Source organism: Megalobrama amblycephala, linkage group LG16, assembly GCF_018812025.1.
Source record: "Megalobrama amblycephala isolate DHTTF-2021 linkage group LG16, ASM1881202v1, whole genome shotgun sequence".
In the NCBI taxonomy this organism is placed as follows: domain Eukaryota; kingdom Metazoa; phylum Chordata; class Actinopteri; order Cypriniformes; family Xenocyprididae; genus Megalobrama; species Megalobrama amblycephala.
This window is the reverse complement of record NC_063059.1, coordinates 38,248,998-38,275,151: the sequence shown is the minus strand read 5'-3', so window position 1 is coordinate 38,275,151 and position 26,154 is coordinate 38,248,998. Positions and strand designations below refer to the sequence as shown.

Genomic DNA, 26,154 nt, shown 5'->3' with positions numbered 1-26,154 from the left:
GGTTTCTGTCAAACACAGCAAGTCTAGTTTATTGTCTGTGATAATTTCATTTACAATAAGTGCTTTTGAAGAAATAGATCTAATATTCAGTAACCCAAGCTTTATCATTTGTTTATCTGATTTATCTGTGATTTTCATTTTTTGAACATCAATTAAATTTTTACCCTTAAAAGGTTTCGGAAGTTTTTTGTATTTACTAGTTCGAGGTACAGACACAGTCTCTATGTGATAATATCTAGGTGAAAGAGTTTCTATGTGCTGTGAATTATCTGAGTTCTGTGACGTGAGGCGGCTAGCAGACGTTCGGTTTAGCCAGTTTGTCTGTGTCCTGATCTGGGCCCTGGTTTGTCATGTTTCAGCTCTAAGACTATTTGCCAAATTTCTAGATAGAAGAGCAGCACCATCCCGGGAGGGATGAATACCATCTCTTTTCAACAGATCAGGTCTGCCCCAAAAGCTTTTCCAATTGTCTATGAAACCTATATTATTCTGCGGACACCACTTAGACAGCCAGCCATTGAGTGATGATAACCTGCTAACTATCTCATCACTCCGACGAACAGGAAGAGGGCCAGAACAAATTACTTCTGCTGACATTGAATTTGCGAGTTCACACACCTCTTTAATGTTAATTTTAGTGATCTCCGACTGGCGAAGTCGAACGTCATTTGTGCCGACGTGGATAATGATTTTAGAATATTTACGTTTAGCATTAGCCAGCACTTTTAAATTTGCTTTGATGTCAGGTGCTCTGGCCCCCGGCAAACATGTGACTATGGTGGCTGGTGTCTCTATTTTCACGTTCCGTGTAATAGAATCGCCAATAACTAGGGCACTTTCAACAGGATTCTCAGTGGGTGCGTCACTGAGTGGGGAGAACCTGTTTGATGTTCTTATCGGAACGGAAGAGTGGTGTTTGTTCTTGCCACTATGCCGCCTCACAGTCACCCAGTTAGCCTGCTTGCGTGGCTTCTACAACCGGAACCGAATGTGCAGTGTTTACTAGGCTAGTCGCATCCAAAGCAGTATCTAAGGCCCTTTCATTCTCACTATCCTCAATTAAAGTTTGGATGCGTGTCTCTAATTCTGAGATTCTCTCTGTCAGCCTGACAATATCCCTGCATTTATCACATGTGTAAGTCTCACTGCTGACAGAAAGAGCTAAGCTGTACATGTTGCATTTAATACACATGATAATCGTCGGACATGACTGACCGTGTTTTTGTAGAGTAGTCTGACTCCCCACAGTTGTTTGATGAACTTGATCGCTAACGCCGTCCGAAAAACTGCATCGCACACGGGACTCGCTAGCTGGATGTCTCGGTCGCTTGCCGGTGCCTGGGGCAAGGGTGATGTGCGGGACGCTGTACCTCACGGTGGATCTATGAATGCCGGGCAGCAAAGTCTCCACAGCTTCCCGATCTGGCGAGGACAGATCAGAATAACATACATCGGATAAATCCGCCATTAGATCGACAAGGAAGGTTAGTTTAGAGGAAAAAATAGACGGTAGCTAGCAGGCTAGCGGGCTATGGCTGACACTAGGTGATTACGCTGGTAGATTACTAGTAATAAATCGTTCCGTTCAGTAATACTATGCAATAGGTTAAGTAATCTAGTGAAAAACAAGAAAGTTATATTATGTGAATAGGAATAAAGAGAAGGATTTAGGATAAACTCCACGAAGCTCCGAGCGTAGGTCAGACAGCAGGCAGCAGCGTTGAGCAGTGTTGAACCGGAACAGCTTGCAACGACCCTCTGACATGATACTCCTTCAGCATATTCACATGACATACATGAGATTTCTTTCTGCGCTCAGGAGTTCGGATCAAATAATCAGTGTTACTCAATTTTTTAATCACTTCATATGGACCCGAAAATCGTGCAGACAGAACAGAACCCACAACTGGCAATAAAACCAGCACCTGGTCACCTTCTTTAAAGTGACGCTGAACCGTTTTACGGTCAAACTGACGTTTCATGGCCACTTGCGCACTCAACAATGACTCTTTTGCCGTTGAACAAGCCTTGTGCAATCGCTCACGAAATTTGCTTACATAGTCAAGCACAGGAATTTTAGTACTAGGTTCACAGGATAACAGATCTTCTTTAAGCATCTTTAAAGGACCCCTCACCGTATGACCAAATACAAGGTTGGCAGGACTAAATCCCAAACTGTCTTGTACTGCCTCTCTGACAGCGAACAAGAGTAGAGGTATGCCTTCGTCCCAGTCCTTACCCGTATCCATGCAATAACGTCGCAACATCGCTTTTAACGTCTGGTGAAACCGTTCCAAAGCTCCTTGGCTTTCTGGGTGAAAGGCACTTGAAGTTTGATGAGAAACGTTTAAGGTCGTCAACACCTGTCCAAAGATTCTTGACAAAAAGTTAGTACCCACTTTCGGAAGGCCAAACATAGAAAAGAATCTTACAAGTGCATTACTAATCACTGGCGCTGTAATCTTCCTAAGCGGAATAGCTTCTGGAAAGCGCATCTCTACACACATTATTGTTAACAAGTATTGGTTACCACTCTTAGACTTAGGCAACGGTCCAACACAGTCAACAATAACATGCTCGAACGGTTCCCCCATCACTGGTATAGGAACAAGCGGTGCACGCGGAATCACCTGATTTGGCTTACCTGAAAACTGACAAGTCTGGCAAGTTTTACAGAATTTCGCTACATCAGCCTTCATTCGGGGCCAAAAGAAATGTTTCAAAATTCGATGATACGTTTTCTTAACGCCCAAATGTCCAGACAAATCATGATCGTGAGCTAGAGAGAGTACAGTCTGTCTGTAACATACAGGAATGACAATTTGATGTACAGAAGTCCACTCACTATCGCACGCAACATCTGCACACCACCAACGCATCAGCAACCCGTTCTCGATATAGTAAGCGGCTTTTCTCTCCTTGGCCACTTCCAAAGGAACAACAGAGGAAAAGCATTACGGCAAGGAACAATCTTCTTTCTGAGCTGTAATCATTTTTTCACGAGTCATTGACAATTTCACCTCGTCTGACTGCAAAATGAGAGCTTGATCCGCTGGCTTACCCTCCTCAACTGGCAAAGTGTAATTTATAATAATAGGTGACATAAACGTAGAAGACAAGTCATCTGCATCAGCAAATTTACGAGCCTGCGCTCGCGTCACGGCACAAACAGGAAAAACTTCGGGAAACTTCTCGGACAATTCGTCAGTATACTCAGACAGAACAGGCTTATCACAAACCTCTAACAGCGGCGCGACTTTTCCACCTGCGATGTCGTTACCCAGGATGAAACTTACTCCATGCACAGGGAGACTGTCACGCACGCCGACTTCAACAAACCCCGTAAACAAATCCGACTTCAGATAAATCTGATGCAAAGGAACTTTCATAATGTTCATTTCAAAGCCTCGCACTAACACATGGGTACCACAGAAAGTCTGTTCTGAGAGCGGCAGTGCACCAGCCACTATAAAGGACTGTGCTCACTCGCTAAGGACTAAGCTCGCCAAATACGAGGGACTGGTCAGCGAGTGTCGACAAGTAGGATGGAGAGCAAGGTGTCTCCCAGTTGAAGTCGGATGCAGGGGCTTTGCGGCCCGATCCCTGTTTAGAGCCTTCAGTCTGTTAGGCATTGATGGAGGGAGGAGGAGAAGAGCCATCTACAACATCACTGAAGCAGCAGAGAAAGCCTCAAGATGGCTATGGCTCAAGAGAGGAGATCCATGGGGGCAAAGTAGCTAGACTCGTCAACTGGACATAAGCTGGGGTCTGATCAGCCTCCGCTGGGTCGCCTGGATGAGGGTGTATGATGTTGAAAGACCCGAAACACCCAATGATTCCAGGAACATCACTGAAGATGTGTCCAGTAGCATCATTAGATGTATTCGCACAGCACAGAACAACCATTCGGTTGACAGATAATGACTTCACGCCAGAATTCAAATGGGCTCAAACCTTTAACACGAGAAACTTGTATCACGCTCTAACTCCGTCAGCTTAACTATTACACAGAAACAAACAACCAGGTGCTGGCTCAATAAACCACAGACTAAATACACAGTTCGCAGACACAAAGGATGGCTGGCTCTGGCTCGACAAGCATGAGTGAGGTCCGAGCCCAAACGCTCACGGCAGGTGGAATGCCGCCAAAGCCTTTTAAATGATCAGCCACCCGCAGATTGGCAGAACGCTGGTTGGGACGTCAGAGCGTCATGACGTCACCAAGATGAGCATCGCTTTACCGTCAACCTAAAACTCGACAGACAGATAACAAAAAAAAGAGAGAGAGGGAGGGAAAAACAAAATACAAAAACATACGTGGAACGTAACAGTGGATGTGCCACTTTTGATCACTTTTCCTGTGACACGCTGTTTTAATGACAGTGAGGAGTGATAGGAGCACAATAATTCCTCTAGAAACTAAACTGCAGATCTCATGTTATGACAAAATATTTTAGTGAGAACGATGATCAGTGATGCACACTTACTTCAATATTATGGCAAGATTTGCACATTTACTTTTTAAAACACTTTGTCAGTCAATTGTATATTTACTCTGCAATAAACAAGTAGGATCTGTTTCCACTAAAAATAGATTATAAACATCCTAAAAGATATGATCACATTATCAGTAAAACTGCATAAATTTGATTTGATTTAATTTGATTAAAACAATTAAAACACTATTTGGCCAGTGGAAATGAATGAATCAACTCTATTCTAAAAACTTTATCTGAGAAGTATTTTATAGCTACAGTTTTGTTTTTATGGATATTTTGATATATTTACTCTAAAACATAAAGAGGATATTGGATGATTTTATCAATGTAATGTGTGTGGCACAATCGGCATTTATAGTCCGTATCTAATATTTTCCAATGTCTCGTACCTTTGACGGTGTTAACATGGTGTCACGTGGATGAGAATATGCATGGAAATGATATGCAGATGAGGTTATGAATAGTAAAACTAGGCGTTGTAAGCTCCATATAAGAGATTTTTGTGCAGGTTCTGGCGTGATTTGTGTGAGTGCAACAACTCAGTGAGATAGACTGACATTAGATTATTAAGTGAAGACTGACATTATTAAGTGTTTTGTTTAAAAAACAAAATTAATATTTTAAATTCAACTCTGAATTTTACAGGAAACCACTGGAGAGAGATCAAGACAGGAGAGATGTGCTGAAATTTACTTGTTCTCGTCAACCATAGATGAGCTGTTAATCCCATAATAAAGTGAATTACAATAGTCTGAACGGGAAATAACAAATGCATGAATTACTTTTTCAAAGTTCTTGCTTGATAAAAAAGGTTTCACAAGATTGAAAAAACACTCTTTAACTACACCATTTATATTTGCCGAGCTTTAGACCAGAATTAAACCAAAAACCTACATTTTTTTGCACATGTAGTAACACAAAACACATGGTATTATATATCTGAACAGTTTTGTGCAAACACAGAATCTAGCTTTTTTGCGTACATACACTTTTAGGATGAAATCTACAGAAAGTTTTATAAATGAGTCCCTGATCTGAACTGAGAGAGTGAAGAGTGTGTCATTGTTCTCTACAGGTTGAGTAATTGTGGAGTTACAGATGAAGGTTGTTTGGCTCTGACTTCAGCTCTGAGATCAAACCCCTCACACCTGAGAGAACTGGATCTGTCTGAGAATAAAATAGGAAAATCAGTGAATCTGCTGTCTGATGTACTGCAGGATCCTCACTGTAAACTGGAGAAACTGTGGTAAGATCATATTTGACTCTCACATGAATCACAATGTAAAGTATATTTGAAGTGTTCAGCCTCTTTCTGCTGCTGTGAGTTCAGCTGATTGAGCTGTAAATGATTGAACACATGAGCTGCTCCTCAGTCACATGATACTGCAGGACTGAGAGTCACACTGAAATACACACTTTCACACAATCAACATTTCAGTCTCTTGACTTTAAACAGACTCGAGCTCAACACAACTGAGAAATGAAGAACATGCTGGATTCATTCTTACTGTTCATCATGTTCATCTTTCTGCATTGACACTTTCTGAAGTATTGTTTTTAATTTTGTAAAATCACACACACACACACACACACAGTCTGGTTCACTATACTTGTAGGGACTTTCCATAGACGTAATGATGTAAAAGATGAAAATTTCAAAAGTTTAAAGCTTTTTAACTAGTGTTGTAGTCAAGACCACCTAAACTGAGACCAAGACCAGACTAGCACTCCTCAAATCCTTCTGAAAGATCCACATTTACTGCCTGAGAAATGTCTTATTTATAATCAGTAATTACCATTAGAATAATAAGAGACTATATAGAGCTGTTACCAATCGATTGAAATCACTAACAACAAAATTCATCTTTACACTGCAGAGGTGGAACAGAAGTTTAATCTGAATTGAAACAATTACAAATTCATAAATAATGTTGAGATTAATGTTTTAAAAATAAAATTTTGTTCATTGAACATTTGTAAAAAATCAATATTACGTTTGCAGTTGTGCTCATATATGTGAAAACAGCCCTCTTTGATATTGCTTAATTATATCATATGTTATAATATAAATATCAAGATCTTATACAAGTACTTTTTTGCAATCATTCCGGTCTTGAAATAAAATCCTGAGTCCTTTCAGTCTGAGACCAAGACAAGACCAAGATCTTCAAAAAATGGTCTTAAGACCGGTCTCAAGGACTGCAACTCTAATTTTAACACTATTCTCACTTGAGGTGAAGGACAGGAAGAGTCTGTGCTTAAAGACATTTATTAATGTAATTATATTCAGAAATGTAATTCAGAAAGATCACTGCAGTTTTGAGTTGTGAAGAAGAGGAATGTGTAAATGAAGATTGAATCTGTATTACAGTTTTTTACAATCGTTAGGACACATTTCTCAATACTTAGGCCACTTTTTCAAAACTCTTCACACAGTCCTCCTAACCAACTTTCATCTTGGCACAGCAGTTAATTTCACATTCAAAATGCACTAAATCTACCAAAACACTTCATTCATGTCTCAAATCAACTCATTCTTCCAGAACACTAGCAAAGGTTTTCACCCATCAAACACACCTTGTCAGTCATAAAACACTGACCTAAAAACACTAACATCAGGTATCATTATACAATGTTTTCTTTTGTAAAATTTCTTAACAACTCAAGAATAACACTGTCTATTGTCTATAATTCACTGCAGTTTGTTACATGAACCTTGTTTACATAACAGTACAAAATTATTCCGAAGTTTTCCTCTTTGAATGGATGATAATGAAATTGAAAAATGAATGCTTGTGTAGGTGTTCAGTTTCATCTAATTGCTTTGATAGTATTTGATTTTTTAGATTCAGCATATATTTCATTACAATATTACTGTAGAAATGTAGCAAATTGCTGTCTTATTCAGTTTTGTATTATGTTATTGTTTTGAACATAAGTTTAACAGTTTTGAAAACAGTATGTAAGCATGTGCAAATTGGCCTGTACGTACAAAGAGTTTTGGCAGTTGTTGTGTCTGAGTGAGAAAAGAATTCATGAAATTTGAAAGATGAAGTCATTGAATGCATTTTGTGCCAAAGCAATGATAAATGATCCTCAGTTTAGCCCACATAGACTTCTGTTGTGCTCACTGTGTGAAGAGTTTTGCAAAAGTGACCTAAGTATTGAGAAATGTGTCCTAGCGTCTGTAAAAAACTGTATTGATGTTGTTCACCAGCAGAGGGCAGCAGAGACACTGTGAATATGAGGCCTTGACAATTATATAAATTTACAACTGAAACATCTGAACAAAGAACCATTTCAATATGAATACAATATATACAGTGACAAGAATACATTTGTGAACCCTTTGAAAATATCTGGATTTCTGCATTCATTATTAATAAAATTAAGTCACACTCATAGACAAACACAATCTGACTAATCTAATAACACACAGTTATATTTTTCAGAATGATATTGAAGACATTGAGTGATCATTGACAGGACAGTGTGTGAAACTCTGTGTGACGACTTCTCCAAAAGATAACTGGAGTCAGTGAAGGAAATGAGATTAAAAGTGTGTCACACAGGTGTCCTGTCCTTTAAATAAAGACACACAGTCTCAAGATGCACACCAGTAATGGTTTTTATGTGCTTTTTCTGTACAAACTGTATATTCTGTCCCCTACACTAACCCTAAACCTACCCATCACAGAAAACTGTCTGCATTTTTACATAAATAATAATAATAATAATAATGATTTAGTATATTTATTTATTAAACAGTTTCCCTCATGGGGACTGCTGGTCACAGTGTAGGTGATCTCAGGTTTTACTATTCTTGTGGCAACCATTTGGTCCCTAAAATGTAATATAAACCTGCACACACACACACACACACACACACACACACACACACACACACACACGTTCATTTTTGTGAATACCCCTACCCCTAAACCTAACCATCACAGGAAACTGTGCACACTTTTACTTTCTCACAAAAACTCATTCTGTATGATTTATAAGCCTTTTGAAAAGTGGGGACATTACACTCTCTCCTTGTAATATCTATGTCATACCCATGTTATTATACACATTTGTGTCCTGATATGTCACAAAAACAAGCGGACACACACACACACACACACACACACACACACACACACACACACACACACGCGCGCACACACACACACACACACACACACACATATCATGTTTTGTGCTCTGTGACATTTTGTATCTCAAATTATCACACATATTGATTTGTGCTTTAAGTTTGTATTTTCTCTTTAATAATGGATTCACTGCTAAACTGATCTGATCTGATCTGAGAGAGTGTGTCATTGTTCTCTACAGGTTGAGTGATTGTGGCGTCACAGATGAAGGTTGTGCTGCTCTGACTTCAGCTCTGAGATCAAACCCCTCACACCTGAGAGAACTGAGTCTGTCACTGAATAAAATAGGACATTCAGAACGTGAACTGCTCACTGATCTAAAGAATTCTCCACATTATAAACTAGAGAAACTGTGGTAAGTAATAATTTCAAATAAATATTCAAGTTTTCATATAGCTGAACATTCATATATTTATATGCATATTTGGTTCCACTTTATATTAGGTGTTTTTAACAACTATGTACTAACATTAAAATGAATCATTTAGTTCAATGCAATATTTTTACATTGTACTTATATTTTAAAAATACCTGTATTTAATTACATCTGTAAATAATTTCTGTAATTACATTTATAATTACACTGTTGACGGGCTGGGTAAAAAATATCGATTTCTCGATTTTAATCGATTCTCATTTTTATGAACCGATATTGATTCTTAAATCCAGAGAATCGATTAGTCTAGTCTGTTTTCAGTTGATGAATGAGCAGAACACGTAGCATCTCGGGGTATCTTCCGTTCATTCATGTTTTGATTTGATATTGAAATCAGAAAAATGAGAAAACCGCACTTTTTTTCGTTTTTCATTTTTAAAATGAAAACGAAAAAACAAAAAACTAGCTTGATTTTTCTTTTTTCGCTCTGGGGTTGGAAACAAATAACCAGTTTGAATATTCGATCTCTACATGTGGGCGGGAATGAAACGCCTCTTTCCGCTGATTGGTCAACCAGACGTCAAACCATATCGTCATCAGTTGTTCATCGGTTCCGCTCAACAAAATAAAAGTCCCTCGTTCTACAGCTGTACGGATTCTTAACACTTTTATTCTACATTTTATCTCTCTCTCATCAAATATTAATTTACTTTGCAGCTGCACACAATTACCCCCATTCTACAACGTTAGCACAATGACTGTTATTGAAGTGACCAACTATAAAAATCTAGCGAAGCTGCTCGACGCACTGGGCAGTGAATGTATTGAATTAAAAAGTGCAAATCTGTAGCCTATCGATGTAAATATGCAGCAGTCATAACTTTTGTTTTAGACAACACCCTGAGTTTTGGGATCTGGGATGAATTTGAAATATATGAAAATATATTACATGTTATTAGTTCATCAAAGCGGTGCTATAGAGAGATGGACTTAAAATGCGAATTGGATGATTTGATGACGAAGGTGAACTCGTTTATGCCCATTTGAAATAGGCTATCACACATTTAAAAAAAGTAAAATAAATAAATAAGTAAAGGGAAAAATGTTAAAACAGTGTAAAAAAATAACCATAATAGTGCTCTCTTAAGAAGATATCAATTATACTTTATCAGTATTAGACTATATATCAAAACCCTGAAATAACACTAACAATAATGAGATAAAGAGTATTTTATAGCCTATTTATTGTCATCTGTCTGTGTCAGAAATTAACTGTAATTGATTAAATTGATTAATTGATTTACAGGGGATTTTAGGATTTTTTTCCTAATCTTATTAAATATGTATGCTTTCTTTAATGTTAAGTTCTTAAATTTAGTCATTTAAATTACAATAATATGACGCTATAGGTTGTTACCAATTAAATCAGTATCAAACAAAGGCTTGCAGAGGTGGCAAAGAAGCACCACCTGAAGTTGCTTTTAGATTTATGAGTTGTTAGATTGCTCAGAGAGGGCAGTATATGTGTAGGAATTACAATTGCATAATGTAAGTGATATTAATGTTTTACACATCATTTTGAATACAGAAAATTTTAAATGACAAAATGAAACGATAATTGGATTATGAAATTAATCTCGCCAGTAGGTGTCAGCAAGTCTTTGTGTTAATGACATTATTTAAGCGTCATTTATTTAAGCGATTCGTTCAAAACGCTGATTCATTCAAGAATATATCAATTGGATCTCTATAAACTTTTGGGCCATTGAATCACTCGGTCAACTGATTTGTTCAAAGACTCTGACTCTGAAACACTGCTCTGTGCGCTAGGAATCAGTCACACAACGGTTCTGATATACATTGGAAGTTTAGTCGGCAGAGAAATTAAAACACCGGTTTGTGTGACATTATTTAATACTCAATATTAATGAAATAAACTCAGAATATTGCCGTAAACAAAAGTTATAGCTTTAAGAAAAGGAAAAAATAGCATGTTGCCTATTATATACATATATTATGAAACAGAAGGATAACTGAATATTTGACATTTGACATGTCCTACACTTCTCTATGAAAAAAAAAAACTCAAAATAGAATAGGCATAATAGATGTGCTGTGACTGTAATATATATATATATATATTTTTTTTATAGCCTATCTATCATTTCAAATCCATCCCATGTTGTCTAAAACAAAAGACATTTTTACACTCAATGTATCAAAGTTGTAGGCTGGAGGTAGTTGTGTGCAGCTGCAAAGTAAATTAATATTTATGAGATAAACTAATATTTCACGTGATGAATTAATGTCTACACAGAATTAAGCCCTGACTCTGCATCAGAACGATTTGTGTCAACATTCACTAGTCTGGCTATTTGATGAGAAAGAGATAAAATGTAGAATAAACGCGTTAAGAATCAGTACAGCTGTAGAACGAGGGACTTTTATTCTGATGAGCTGAACCGATGAACAACTGATGACGACATGGTTTGACGTCTGGTTGACCAATCAGCGGAAAGAGGCATTTCATTCCCGCCCACATGTAGAGATCGAATATTCAAACTGCCTATTTGTTTCCTACCCCAGAACGAAAAAAGAAAAATCAAGCCAATTTTTTGTTTTTTCGTTTTCATTTTGAACAACCTGGTCTCATGGGAGAGACGTACCAGTGGGCACGTTTTCGCGAGACACAAAATTACGTACCGGCGAGTACGTCTCGCTGCAGTTTCCGACAGAAACGAACGCTAGAGGCCGGCAAAACGTCGATGAGCGCTTTTGCTCGTTTTCACGCACGGTTTCGACGACGGCCGGGGTCGGATTATGGATTCGTAAAGACTCGTTTTGGCGTCTCCTCGCGCAATATCACGTCACGGCTTCAAAACGCATCCGACCGGAGTGCCCGATTTGTAAACGAACGTACTCTGGACTCTCCGGCTCTACGCATTGCGCTTTTTTTGACCGTGACCAAGCTTGCTCGGTAGCTCGGCCGATACGGAGTCGGACTTACGGCGAGGAGTCGACCCCCCCCCCCCCCTGCCTGGGTACGAATCCCGTGAAAGGCGACTGACGGCAAAAAAAAAAAAAAAAAAGACAAGACCTCAAAGAGAGATCTAAACGAGCTGAAAAACGGACGCTTCTTACGTCGCGTTTGCTTTTTGTTAACACTATCGGGTAGGTTTAGGCGTAGCGTCGGTGGGAAGTTATTTTAAAACGCAACGGAGCGCAAACGTCAAATCGAGAACGGCGGCGATTCGTCTAAAAAGCAAGGTCATAAAAACGTACCGCATTCACCCTATTATGTGCTCCGGCAAAAAACAAAAAACAAAAAAAACACGCTTTTGGCGCCGCCCAGTGGACATTTCAGAGCGAAACTGCAGCTATATGTACTCACCGGTACGTATTTCGGGACTCGCGAAAACGTGCCCACGGGTACGTTTTCGTCATGAGACCAGGTTGATTTTGAAAATGAAAAACGAAAAAAAGTGCGGTTTTCTAATTGTTCTGATTTCAATATCAAATCAAAACATGAATGAACGGAAGATACCCTGATTCGTGTATCTTTTGGTCATTCGTTTTTTGATTTAATAATGAAATCGAAAAATGAAAAAACGGCCCCTTTTTTGTTTTTAAATTTTTTCAAACAAAACGAAAAACAAGAATTCGGCTTGATTTTTGTTTTTCGTTCAGGGGTAGAAAATTAATAAACAACTTGAATGTTTGATCTCAATACGTGGGCGGAATCAGGGTATCTTCTGTTCATTCATGTTTTGATTTGATATTGAAATCAGAAAAATGAGAAAACCACACTTTTTTTCGTTTTTCATTTTCAAAATGAAAACGAAAAAACAAATAATTGGCTTGATTTTTCTTTTTTCGCTCTGGGGTTGGAAACAAATAAGCAGTTTGAATATTCAATCTCTACATGTGGGCGGGAATGAAACACCTCTTTCCGCTGATTGGTCAACCAGACGTCAAACCATATCATCATCAGTTGTTCATCGGTTCAGCTCAACAGAATAAAAGTCCCTCGCTCTACAGCTGTACTGATTCTTAACGCGTTTATTCTACATTTTATGTCTTTCTCACAAAATATTAATTTACTTTGCAGCTGCACACAATTACCCCCATACTACAACGTTGGCACAATGCCTGTTTTATTGAAGTGACCAAATATAAAAATCTAGCGAAGCTGCTCAAGGCACTGGGCAGTGAATGTATAGGTATACATTGAATTAAAAAAGTGCAAATCAATAGCCGATGTAAATATGCAGCAGTCATAACTTTTGTTTTAGACAACACCCTGAGTTTTGGACATGAGATGAATTTGAAATATGACAGATATGAAAATATATTACATGTTATTAGTTCATCAAAGCGGTGCTTATAGAGAGATGGACTTAAAATGCGAATTGGATGATTTGATGAGGTGAACTCGTTTATGCCCATTTGAAATTGGCTTTCACACATTTTAAAAAAAAAGTAAAATAAATAAATAAAGGGAAAAATGTTAAAACAGTGTTAAAAATAACCATTGTACTGCTCTCTTAAGAAGATATCAATTATACTTTATCAGTATTAGACTATATATCAAAACCCTGAAATAACACTAACAATAATGAGATAAAGAGTATTTTATAGCCTATTTATTGTCATCTGTCTGTCAGAAATTAACTGTAATTAGTTGATTAATTGATTTACAGGGGATTTTAGGATTTTTTTCCTAATCTTATTAAATATGTGTGCTTTCTTTAATGTTAAGTTCTTAAATTTAGTCATTTAAATTACAATAATATGACGCTATAGGTTGTTACCAATTAAATCAGTATCAAACAAAGGCTTGCAGAGGTGGCAAAGAAGCACCACCTGAAGTTGCTTTTAGATTTATGAGTTGTTAGATTGCTCAGAGAGGGCAGTATATGTGTAGGAATTACAATTGCATAATGTAAGTGATATTAATGTTTTACACATCATTTTGAATACAGAAAATTTTAAATGACAAAATGAAATGATAATTGGATTAGGAAATTAATGTCGCCAGTAGGAGTCAGCAAGTCATTGTGTTAATGATTGAGTCGTTTATTTAAGCAATTCGTTCAAAACGCTGATTCATTTCAACGGTTCTGATCTGCATTGGAAGTTTAGTTGGCAGAGAAAATAAAACACTGTTTTGTGTGACATTCATTAATACCCAATATTAATGAAATAAACTGAGAATATTGCCTTAAACAAAAGTTATAACTTCAAGAAAAGAAAAAAAAAAATGCATGTTGCCTATTATATACATATATTATGAAACAGAAGGATTAACTGAATATTTGACATTTGACATGTCCTACACTTCTCTATGAAAACAAAACTCAAAATAGAATAGGCCTAATAGATATACTGTGACTGTAAAATACACACACACATACATACATACATACATACATACATATAGGCCTATATTTTATAGCCTATCTATCATTTCAAATCCATCCCATGTTGTGCAAAACAAAAGACATTTTTACACTCAATGTATCGAAGTTGTAGGCTGGGGGTAGTTGTGTGCAGCTGCAAAGTAAATTAATATTTATGAGATAAACTAATATTTCATGTGATGAATTAATGTCTACACAGAATTAAGCCCCGACTCTGCATCAGAACGATTTGTGTCAAGAATTCACTAGAAAGAGATTAAATGTAGAATAAACACGTTAAGAATCCGTACAGCTGTAGAACGAGGGACTTTTATTCTGTTGAGCTGAACCGACGAACAACTGATGACGACATGGTTTGACGTCTGGTTGACCAATCAGCGGAAAGAGGCGTTTCATTCTTGCCCACATGTAGAGATTGAATTTTCAAACTGGTTATTTGTTTCCAACCCAGAACGAAAAAAGAAAAATCAAGCCAGTTTTTTGTTTTTTTCATTTTCATTTTAAAAATGAAAAATGAAAAAAAGTGTGGTTTTCTCATTTTTCTGATTTCAATTTCAAATCAAAACATGAATGAACGGAAGATACCCTGATTGGGCGGGAATGAAACGTTCTGCTGATTGGTCAACCAAACATTAAATGGTGCCGTCATCAGTTCTTCCACAGTTCAGAGCAGCAGAATAATAGTCCTTCGCTGCGATGGATTTAACGCATAAATTTACATTTAATCTCTTTCTCATCAAACAGCCAGACTAACGAATGACTTGACACATACCATATCGAGGCAGTGCCTGTAGAAGCTTTCTTCTGTGTGTCCATAAATTCGGCAATGCTTGTTTAGCTCAGAAATATTATTATCATTATACTAGTTTATCTCAGAAATAATAATTTACTTTGCACCTGCACTCACAACTACCTAATAGCCAACACCTTTGGCACACTGCCTGTTTTATTATTGCTGACCACCTACACAAAAACTGTGTGGCAACGCTGCGCGACTCACGCGACAGCACAGACATAGTGAAGACCAGTATCAATTTAAGTCATCATACACAGATGTCATAACTTTTGTTTTAGGCAATACGTTGAGATTATTTAATTAATATTAAGTATTGGCCGGCTAACGGATGGCAGACAGAACGGTTATTTTCTCTGCCAACTAAACCTCCAAAGCAAATAAAGTCACAGAACCGTTGTGCGACTGACTCGCAGTAAATGCACACAGTGTTTCATTCCTGAATGAATCAGTCTTTGAACAACCCATTAATATAGACGATGATTCAGTGACCAATTAATATAGACAGCCACTTGATTTTATTCCTGAATGAATCAGCGCTTTGAACGAATCGACAAATGAATAAATGACTCCTTCTTTAACACAATGACTTACCGCCACCTAGTGGCGATAACACTTATATAATCCAAGTATCATTTCATTTTGTCATTTCATATTTCTGAATAAAAATGTTGTTTAAAATATTAATCTCATTATATTATACAGTTGTAATTAATGTGTAAATGTATTTACTGTAAGAAGCTACATCTGAAAGCATCATGCAGTTGGTTGATACTGATTTAATTGGTAACAGCCTAGTGTCATATTATTATAATTTATTTGACTACATTTAAGAATTTAACATTATAGATAGCATACATATTTAATAAGATTAGGAAATAAATTATATATAAAGGTAAAAAAAAAAAATACCCCTGAAAATGATTTGTCCCATATGGGAAAGTTAATTTCTGACACTGGTAGATGGCATTAAATAAACCTTTCATCTCTGGTTTATTGTACAAAGTCTTATTTCAGGGTTTTATTCATATAACTAAAACAAGTTCACCTTAAAATCGTTATGTCAAATTCATATTTCACTAAAGTCAATCACTGAAACATTAGATAATGCCATTATAATATCCATCTGTTGACTGAATAAAAATCATTAGAAATATAATAGATGCGCTGTGAACATTAACTACGATGGTGGTCAGCAATAATAAAACAGGCAGTGTGTCAAAGGTGTTGGCTATTAGGTAGTTGTGAGTGCAGGTGCGAAGTAAATTATTATATCTGAAATAATAATATTTCTGAGATAAACACGCCAAATTTATGGACACACAGGAGAAAGCCTTGTCTAGGCTCTGCCTCAATTTGTGTCTCAAGCCATTCGTTAGTCTGGCTGTTTGATGAGAAAGAGATTAAATGTAGTTGCAATAAACGTGTTAAATCTATCACAGCGAAGGACTATTATTCTGCTGCGCTGAACTGCGGAAGAACTGATGACGTCACCGTTTAATGTTTGGTTGACCAATCAGTGGAAACCCAGATAGCAACTTTGTGTCGGCCCAGATGCGGCCCACATCTGGCACATGCAGAATGATGATCTGGGCCACATGTGGCAGGAATGATGGCATTTAGGCGAACCGCTCCTGTTTGCCATATCTGGGCCACAAGCAGGCCATAGAAATGCCACATGTCAGCCAAGAGCAAAGAAATAAACCAGAAATGGACCTTATCTGATCCACAAAATATTTATATATTATTTATAGAGTCATTTCAGCATTAACAAGCCTGTTATCAAGCAGAATCACTGAAGGAAAGAAGGAAACAGAAAAAAAAGAGATGAGCAGAAACACAAAAACTACAACTGACTTCAGCCACAGCCTTAGAGGAAATCAAGTGAAGATAAAATACACTAAATCTCTGAAGATCTGATTAAACAACTCCACAAACAGCATTACCAGCTTCACTTATCACTAACCAGACTGACTTTATTTCTGTCAGACATCTACAAAAGTTCTTATTGAGAATTAACAGAAGTTTAACTCTCATGTTTGTTTCATGTAAGGTTACCATGATGGTGATGGATGTTTCCATTAGTTGGCCTCTTAACTTTTTTGAAATATAATTGACTTCTCTGGCTGCTGTGGTAGTGTTTCTTTCAAACACGTTAGCAGTAATAAAGAAAACCGAAGTATGATCGTGTGATGATAGTTAGCTATTGATGATTTTATTATCTTTGTTAAATAGCCTGCTTCACCGAAGTTATAACTGAATATAGTAATTGTTACTGTGAAATGAGATCCAGATGTATTGCAGAAATCCATAAGAAAAAAAAAGCAAAAAGGAAAACTACAATGACAAACAAATATATCAGTAATCAGCATATGAATCTCAACAATGGTGACAATAAACAAAATATTCAGACAATAAGATCAGCTGCATAATTTATCCATGCTCTGATGCATTCTGGGAGTTTTGTACTATGGTACCCAGCATGCATTGCGGCTACATGACGCTTTTGTTTGTCACCATAGTTGAGATTCATGTACTGATTATTGATGTCTTAGTGTGTCATCTCAAAACTCAAAAAAAAAAAAAAAAAAATTCTAATTTCTGTAATACAGCTGGATCGCATGTCACAGAAGCACAGGGTTTGTAATGTTGTTGTATTAATGGCCGAAAATATTTTTTACACTTAAACAACATCATTGATTCAGGCCATTTCACAGACTAAAAAATAATCAAAAACTAATGGCCAACTCCTGATCTCATTTCAATTTTTATTGCTACTGCTAAAGTGTTTGATAAACACACTATCACAGCAGTCAGAGAAAACAAATATACATATATATGAAAAAAGTTAAGAGGCCAACTAATGGAAACATCCATCACCATCATGGTAACCTCAAAATAAACAAACGAGAGTTAAACTTCTGTTAATTCTCAATAAGAACTTTTGTAGATGTCTGACAGAAATAAAGTCAGTCTGGTTAGTGATAAGTGAAGCTGGTAATGCTGTTTGTGGAGTTGTTTAATCAGATCTTCAGAGATTTAGTGTATTTTATCTTCACTTGATTTCCTCTAAGGCTGTGGCTGAAGTCAGTTGTAGTTTTTGTGTTTCTGCTCATTTTTTTCTGTTTCCTTCTTTCCTTCAGTGATTCTGCTCGATAACAGGCTTGTTAATGCTGAAAGGACTCTATAAATAATATATAAATATTTTGTGGATCAGATAAGGTCCATTTCTGGTTTATTTCTTTGCTCTTGGCTGACATGTGGTATTTCTATGGCCTGCTTGTGGCCCAGATATGGCAAACAGGAGCGGTTCGCCCTTAATGCCATCATTCCTGCCACATGTGGCCCAGATCATCATTCTGCATGTGCCAGATGTGGGCCGCATCTGGGCCGACACAAAGTTGCTATCTGGGAAGGGGCGTTTCATTCCCGCCCACGTGTTGAGATCAAACATTCAAGTTGATTATTCATTTTCTACCCCTGAACGGAAAACGAAAAATCAAGCCGAATTCTTGTTTTTCGTTTTGTTTGAAAAAAATGAAAAAAACGAAAAAGGTGCTGTTTTTTAATTTTCCGATTTCATTATCAAATAAAAAAAACAAATGACCAAAAGATACACGGACCCACCTCCCATCCAATAAATCGCATTAATCTTTGTGCTTTGTTACTTTTGATATGAAGCAAAGTCTTAGATTTCAAATGACGTCCATCTTATTATGAGATTCAAAAAACAAATACTGTTTTGGCGCTGTTTAATGTGGCGTGACAGATCGCTTTAGCGCCTCAGTTAAAGAGAAGCGGCAGCACGAGATCCTCTCCTCCACTTTAATACCAGTTACAGTGCGAAATAAACAAGACTAAACATCTGAAGGTATGTTAAAATATACAGTACAACTTACTGAAATCCATATCATGTCTCATGTAATCGCTCAATCAGTGTTTCAACTTCGGAAAGACGTCATTAAAACAGCTTGTAAACAATGTCACGTAACGTCACATTCACCTCAGAAAAACATATTCAGTGACCATAAACTCATTAGTCAGCTAGAAAATTGAACTCTAGAAAGCATTCTGATAAATAATAGCTATGCACCATTACATATTCATTATCATTTTTAATGTTCTTCAATATTTAATGCATGTTTGAATAAATCAGTTATGACAGCCACGATTTAAATGTTTATATTTCAAAAAAAACAAATTGGAGTAGAAATGTGATTATGTAATTCTAAACTTTATTTATAATATAAACATCATTGAGTGTAATTTAAGTGTTTGTATATAAATAAGTTAATTTAACCTTCAATATTATTATAGTAGTACAAACTGACTCTCATGTGTAGTTTACAGCATTATTTGAGAGATTTTTTTTCCTCTAGAAAATTTGCCAATGTACTGTAACTGAAATACTACATCCAAAATAATCAATATGAATGAATCGAAATCGTAATCGAATCGAATCAAAAGCATGTGAATAGTAATCGAATCGAATCGTGAAAATTGTGTCAATACAGCCCCACTGTTGACCGTTCCCTTACGCCTTAAACCACCCTTAAACTTTTATTCTACCCATACCTTACCCATATTCAACCTCAATAGCAGCAAAAGTGTTTTCAATACAATATGAACACAATAAGTACATTGTATCTGATAAACAGAGAGATTTGGCTGGTTTATAATTGATCTTCAAATATTAAAATAGTTAAGGCATGTTTCAGACTTTTATTATTTCAAATGAATGTCTGATTTTATATAATTGACTGTTTTATTTTTGGATTTACAGGTTATGAGGAAAATCCCATTTCCGTTCAAATATCCGCTCTGAGTCCGGCTCCACACACTCTCCTCACGGACACTCTCTTCTTTCTCCACTGTAACTTGAGAAATTCACCACAGTGTTTATAAACTCCTCTGATCTGAATCACGCAGCAGAAACCACAGGGTCCTGAAGCAGAGAGCTCAGAGAGCTGACAGAGAGACACCGTTTGTGTTTCTTGTTATACATACTGAATACAGACTGATAGATTAATAATTATAGCTTTTTTAAGACAGGGTTTCATAAATGTTAATGATGACTGTACAGTATGTGAGTTATACACTAACTCTGTTAACTTGTATATATGTATGTATAAAATACTGTATAACTTTATAAATAACATACATTTCTGACTGCACTGTATTAAAGTCGCTCACTCACATAAAATGACACTATTGTCACTTTAAAACTACTTTACAGCACAATTTGAATTTGTCTCATAATTGATCACTAATGTGATGTTGATGAAGCTCTAGTCTGAATGGAGATGAGAATATAGTAGTGCTGTAATCATGAAGTGTCTTTTCAAAGCTGTTGTGTAAGAAACTCCATTTCCATGTCAAATAATGTTTCTTCAGCTTCTTCAGGTGTCTTTAAAAATCACATTTTTGTGCTGTCATCTAGTCTGATTTGGCATTAGTATTACAAGAAATCAGTGTTATTCATATGTAAGCACATGACAGTCTTTAGGTCTGTAGAAATGATGATCAGCTCGTATTGAACACAGAGATCAACCCCAACACACATCCATAAACTGCTCATATTAAAGTGTGAATGATGGGTTGATTTAAACTGTTGATGTCATTATGTTTCTAAAAACTGCCTTATTGAGACGTCTTTCCATATGAACTTATTGTTCTTTCTTGCTGTGTTTACATGTATTACAGGACTGTGCTTCATAATAATAGTGCTTGAAGATGTTTTGTAGACTGAAATAAATGGTGTATAAACAATTTTCACTCAGAAATTGCTGGTGAATTTCTCAAACACAAAGAAATGGCAAGTAACATTGAATTAAATGTGAAATTTTGAACTATAAAAACTGAAATAACATTGTCTTGTAAAATGTCTTTTAATCTAGTCAAAAATCTTTGTTTTATTTTTTACAGTGTATTGTATTTACAGTGTGACTGAAAAATAATAATAAAATTATACAGATCTGTTGTATAGGACTTGATGTTGATATCCCTTAATGCATACTTGAGGCACCGATGAGACTCCATGGGATGGTCCATTGAGTGATGGCACTGTCGTCAGGTATGTCGTCAGGAGGGTACTTGAGGCTCCGATGAGACTCCATGGGATGGTCAATTGAGTGATGGCACCCTTTGGGTTGTCAAGTGGGCGCCCTCCTTCCTTGGTGTTTTGCTGATAGGCCCACGACACCTCCAGAGGGTTCAGCAGTGAATCCCAGCGTCCCAGGTTCACTCCCTAGGTTCCATCAACTCCTTTGAAGACCCAAGCGGAGTCTTTTCTCTTCACCCATAGCCACTGGCTTCCCTTTTCCGCAGCCACAGAGAGGTCTTTGACTGCCTGCCGGTGGGCCTTTCCTCGCACTCCCATCTCCCTAAGTAGCCTGGATGTTGAGGTGGCTACAAACCCTCTGCAGCCTACTTCCACTGGACGTACCTTCACGTTCCAGCCTTGTTGTTGCACATTGGTTGCAAGTTCGGCGTACCTCAACCTTTTCCATTCATAGGCCTCCTCCACTGCACCCTCCCAGGGCACAGTGAGCTCGATGATGTAGACAAGCTTGAGGGAGGCTGACCACAGAACAAGGTCTGGTCGCAGGTTGGTGGCTGCGATTTCAGCTGGGAAGCAGAGTTTCTTGTTCAAGTCTGCCAGCAGCTCCCAGTCCCGTGCTCTGCCCAGCTGACCAGAGTCTGATCTTATGGTGGTGAGGTTGGCTTGGCCCTCACCCTCCCGAACAAATGGTGTTGGCTGCCACTGGGGTGACGGGGGAGGAAGGGCATTCACGCTTCTCCGTCGACTTTCCAACACTGCTGCAAGACACTTTAGCACCTGGTTGTGCTGCCAGGTGTAACGGCCTTGGGTGAGGCTGGTCTTGCATCCCACTAAGATGTGCTTCAGTGTTGCTAGACTTGGGCATAGAGGGCACGTGGGGTCTTCGGCATACCATTGGCTTAGGTTTGCGGGAGAAGGTAGGACATCATAGGCAGCCCTGATGGTAAAGCTTGCCCTAAATGCCTCCATCTCCCACAGCTCTTTCCAGGAGATCTTCCTCTTCTCCACTCCTTCCCATGTCATCCACTGCCCTTGCTTTGCCTGTGCCAAAGCTTGGGCGCACCTTCTTGCTTCCTCCTCCCGACGTACCTCCTGGACCACCATTTTACGTCTCTGAGGTGCACTGTAAAAAAAAATCCTGTAAAAAAAACGGTAAAAAGTCTGGCAGCAGAGTTTCCAGACGGATTCCGTTAAATTACAGCAAATAATTATTTCACAAAATTACATACAAAAACTGTAAAAATACAGAACAGACTTTACATTCAAAATTCATTAAATTACAGTATATTACTGTTGATAATAATTTATTAAACTGTGAAAAAACTGATAAATTATGTCAGATTACATAGAAAATTACTAACTTTCAGGTTAATCTCTGCAAATTGAAGGTTTTTATGAGTTATTTTATCAAGCTGCTCTGTCCATCTACAGTTATTTACTTTTAAAATATAGATTTTCCATGTACAATAACTAAGAAATTATTTATAAAAATGCACTTAGCACATAAATTCAAAAACAAATGTTTGCATTTTACAGTATTAATCTTTATTTTTACAGAACCACTCACAACTACAATCAATCTATAAATTAATTACTTAGAAATGCATAAAATTAAAAACCAATTTCTGTTAAATTAACAAAATATAGTACCAAATACATTTAATCAAAGGAACATGCACATGTACGGTATTAGTCATTGTACATAAGACATTGTATGTCAAGTTACTTAAATTATAGGAAATTGAAGCTTAGTATATAGAACATCTACATTAAAATACAATTTCTGTATACTTTTATACTGTAATATTGCTGTTATTTTATACATATGATTACATTTTATCCAAAGTGACTACAAGGAGTACAACCCAGGTGAAAAAAAGTACATTTCTATAATATACTTAAAGTGCTCTATTTTAGTGCACTAATTTTGTACTTAATATACTAAAAATTGATCTTTAGTACTTCTTAAGATAATCTTAAGAACATCTAAGTGTACTCAACTGTGCTATTTTGAGACACAATGAAATATGAACTAAAATGTGCTTTTAATATACTATCTCTGTATTTAAAAAAAAAATATTTAGATACCACTTACATAGTACTTACATAGTTCATTTGAATCCATAGTGTACTACAAGTGGTAATTAAATATATTTTTTAAATACAGAGATAGTATATTAAAAGCACATTTTAGTTCATATTTCATGCTGTCTCAAAATAGCACAGTTGAGTACACTTAGATGTTCTCAAGATTATCTTAAGAAGTACTAAAGAAGAATTTTTATATTAAGTACAAAATTAGTGCACGAAAATAGAGCACTTTAAGTAGAGTATAGAAATGTACTTTTTTTTTCACCTGGGAATGGATGCAACAATAAGTACAATGACAATTTCTAGTTAGTCTAGCACAGTATGCATAGAAATTATTTTTTTCAGTTAATCAGATAGTATCATCAGGACAGTTGTTCACACACAAAAAATGCATCTTTAGCAGTCTCTTGAAAATGGTTTGAGTTAGTCAGGTTATTCCACCAGCATGGGACAGTCCAGGTAAAGGTCAGTTAAAGTGAGTTTGTGCCCCTTTGGGATGGCACCACAAGATGCTGTTCACTTTCAGAGCGCAAGCTTCTGGAGGGCGTATAGGTACAGGCTTGCAGAGCCAGTTGTTGTTCTGTTGTGTAGCATTTTCCGATAGGAATGGCCTGGTCTTCCCAATGTTGTACTGGGCAAATCTTCAAGATCAGGCAGTTCCAGCACTGTAGTCTGTGAAGTTTAACTGATTGATTATAACACAAAGGATGGGTGGCTGAAACCACGAGAACTTCTGTCTTGGCAAGGTGGAGTTGAAGGTAAAGGTCATCCAGGTGGAAGTCGGAAATTTCCATCAAGCAGGCTGAGATGCGAGCAGCTACTGGTTGATCATCTGGCTGGAATGTAAAGTAGAGATGTGTGTCAGGATAGCAGTGATAGGAAAAGCCATGTTTCTGAATGATTCTAGTTACAATTACAACAAAAAATACTGTACAGAACAGCAGGATGAAAAGATGTAAACAAAGAATTTGTTGTATAAGAATAGTACACTTTCCACACCTGGACTGCAATGCTGCTGTAGATCTCCAGTCTTTCCACATGACCTGAAATCATAAAGAAATAAAAATTAGTTGGCTATTACATTAATTCAAACATGCCAGCATATGTTTTCCTGAGACAATGCAAATCCTCAACCTTCTTTGATCTGGAATTTTTATATCCAACTATCCAATGTATCTTATGATTCAGTATTGACAATTTACTCAGGTCATGTAATATTTTTTTCTATTATTAGTATTTATTATAACACTAATATATGCATACTAGTCTTGTTTGCAAGCAGATGCGCTCAGAATATTTAATTTATAATGTTATTCATATTGTACTCTCATCTGCTTTCATGTAACGTATAACTTGGACCTATATTATGAGTTGTACAGGCTGCTGTCACAGACACGTCAGGTTCCACCTCACTGCAGTACCCACGCACTCAATCACCAGCCTTCTAATCACCGCCACCTGCACGTCATTAACTCTGCAATCACCAGCACCATAAAGCCACCACACTCACACACACTCACTGTCCGGTCTCGTTCGCACTACGACATATGTGTGCTTACCTTAAGGACTCCCAAACGACTTACCTACCTGCTCCAGCGATCTCCTTCATCTCCTTCGTCTCCTGGTCTCCCCGTGTGCAAACCTACCTGTGTGTGTGAGTGTCTCCATCGTCTCCCTCCATTGCATCTCTCATCCAGCATCTGCAAGTTTAAAAGGACAGTATTATATCCTATTCATCTCTCATCACGCTATATCTGCTTGTTATCACTCTGTGCTCATCTACTTGTGAATAAATACTTAACTGGATTGCTTCTACTTCAGTCTCCGTGTCTCTGTTGTAACAGAAGACCGGACCATAACAACTTCACAGTATGAGCACCAACGACCCGTTTCAAGAGCTCGTGGACACGCTGCGCCGAGCACTCACACCACAGCTATCGTCATCTTCCTCCAGCAACGCTTCCACTCCAGCACCAGCCAGCACCGCTTCCTCACCAGCATTCACCGCCAGTCCCATGGCCAAACCGGCGCCCTACTCTGGATCGGCGGAGGAATGCAGCGGATTCCTTCTCCAATGCGAACTGGTCCTGGAGATGCAGCCGCAATTCTACACCACCGACACGGCTAAAATAGCGTTCATCATCTCGCAATTGCAAGGTAAGGCCCTGCAATGGGCAGACTCTCTGTGGACTCAAAAAGGCCCTGTGGTCAGATCATACTCGGCGTTCGTCTCTCACTTCCGGGAGGTCTTCGGGAAACCTCTGACGGATTCATCGACTGGTGAGAAACTCTACAATCTAAAACAACGTAATCTCTCTGTTAACGAATATGCCTTGCAGTTCCGAACGCTAGCCGCCACCAGCGGATGGAATGAACAAGCTCTCATCACATCATTCCGTCAGGGGTTGGAACCCAATATGCGGCTGCATCTCGCTGCATACGAGGACTCCATTGGACTTGAACGCTTTATCCAACTCGCCATTCGCGTGGGGTCCCGTATGCAGTCGTGTCTCCTAGAGCACCAGGGCCAGTCAACCATCACCAATCTCCTCCGTCGATCCGAACCCGTCAGCCCTCCAGAACCAGCCACCGAACCCATGCAGATTGATCATTCTCGTCTCACCACAAATGAAAGACAAAGAAGGCTGACCCTGAACTTATGTTTATATTGTGGATTACCGGGGCATGTCATCTCCACATGCCCAACCCGTCCTCCTCGGCCCGTGGTGAGTGCAATTTTTCCCTCTATCC

At 37.7% G+C, this 26,154-nt stretch overlaps 2 protein-coding genes across 9 annotated transcripts in view; one reads left to right on the top strand and one right to left on the bottom strand.

Moving 5' to 3' along the window:
• LOC125248571 (NACHT, LRR and PYD domains-containing protein 3-like) overlaps positions 1–21,020 on the top strand; it is a 46,827-nt gene extending 25,807 nt beyond the window's left edge. For all 8 annotated transcript variants that reach the window (XM_048160544.1, XM_048160545.1, XM_048160543.1 and 5 more), the window contains 3 exons: positions 5,575–5,745; positions 8,844–9,017; positions 20,035–21,020. In XM_048160544.1, the coding sequence (XP_048016501.1) occupies positions 5,575–5,745; positions 8,844–9,017; positions 20,035–20,041 (352 nt within the window). In that variant the 3' untranslated portion in view covers positions 20,042–21,020. The remainder of the gene's footprint in view (positions 1–5,574; positions 5,746–8,843; positions 9,018–20,034) is intronic.
• The window catches only part of LOC125248560 (NACHT, LRR and PYD domains-containing protein 12-like), a 1,264,817-nt gene that overhangs the window by 430,367 nt on the left and 808,296 nt on the right, over positions 1–26,154 (bottom strand). The window lies entirely within an intron of this gene.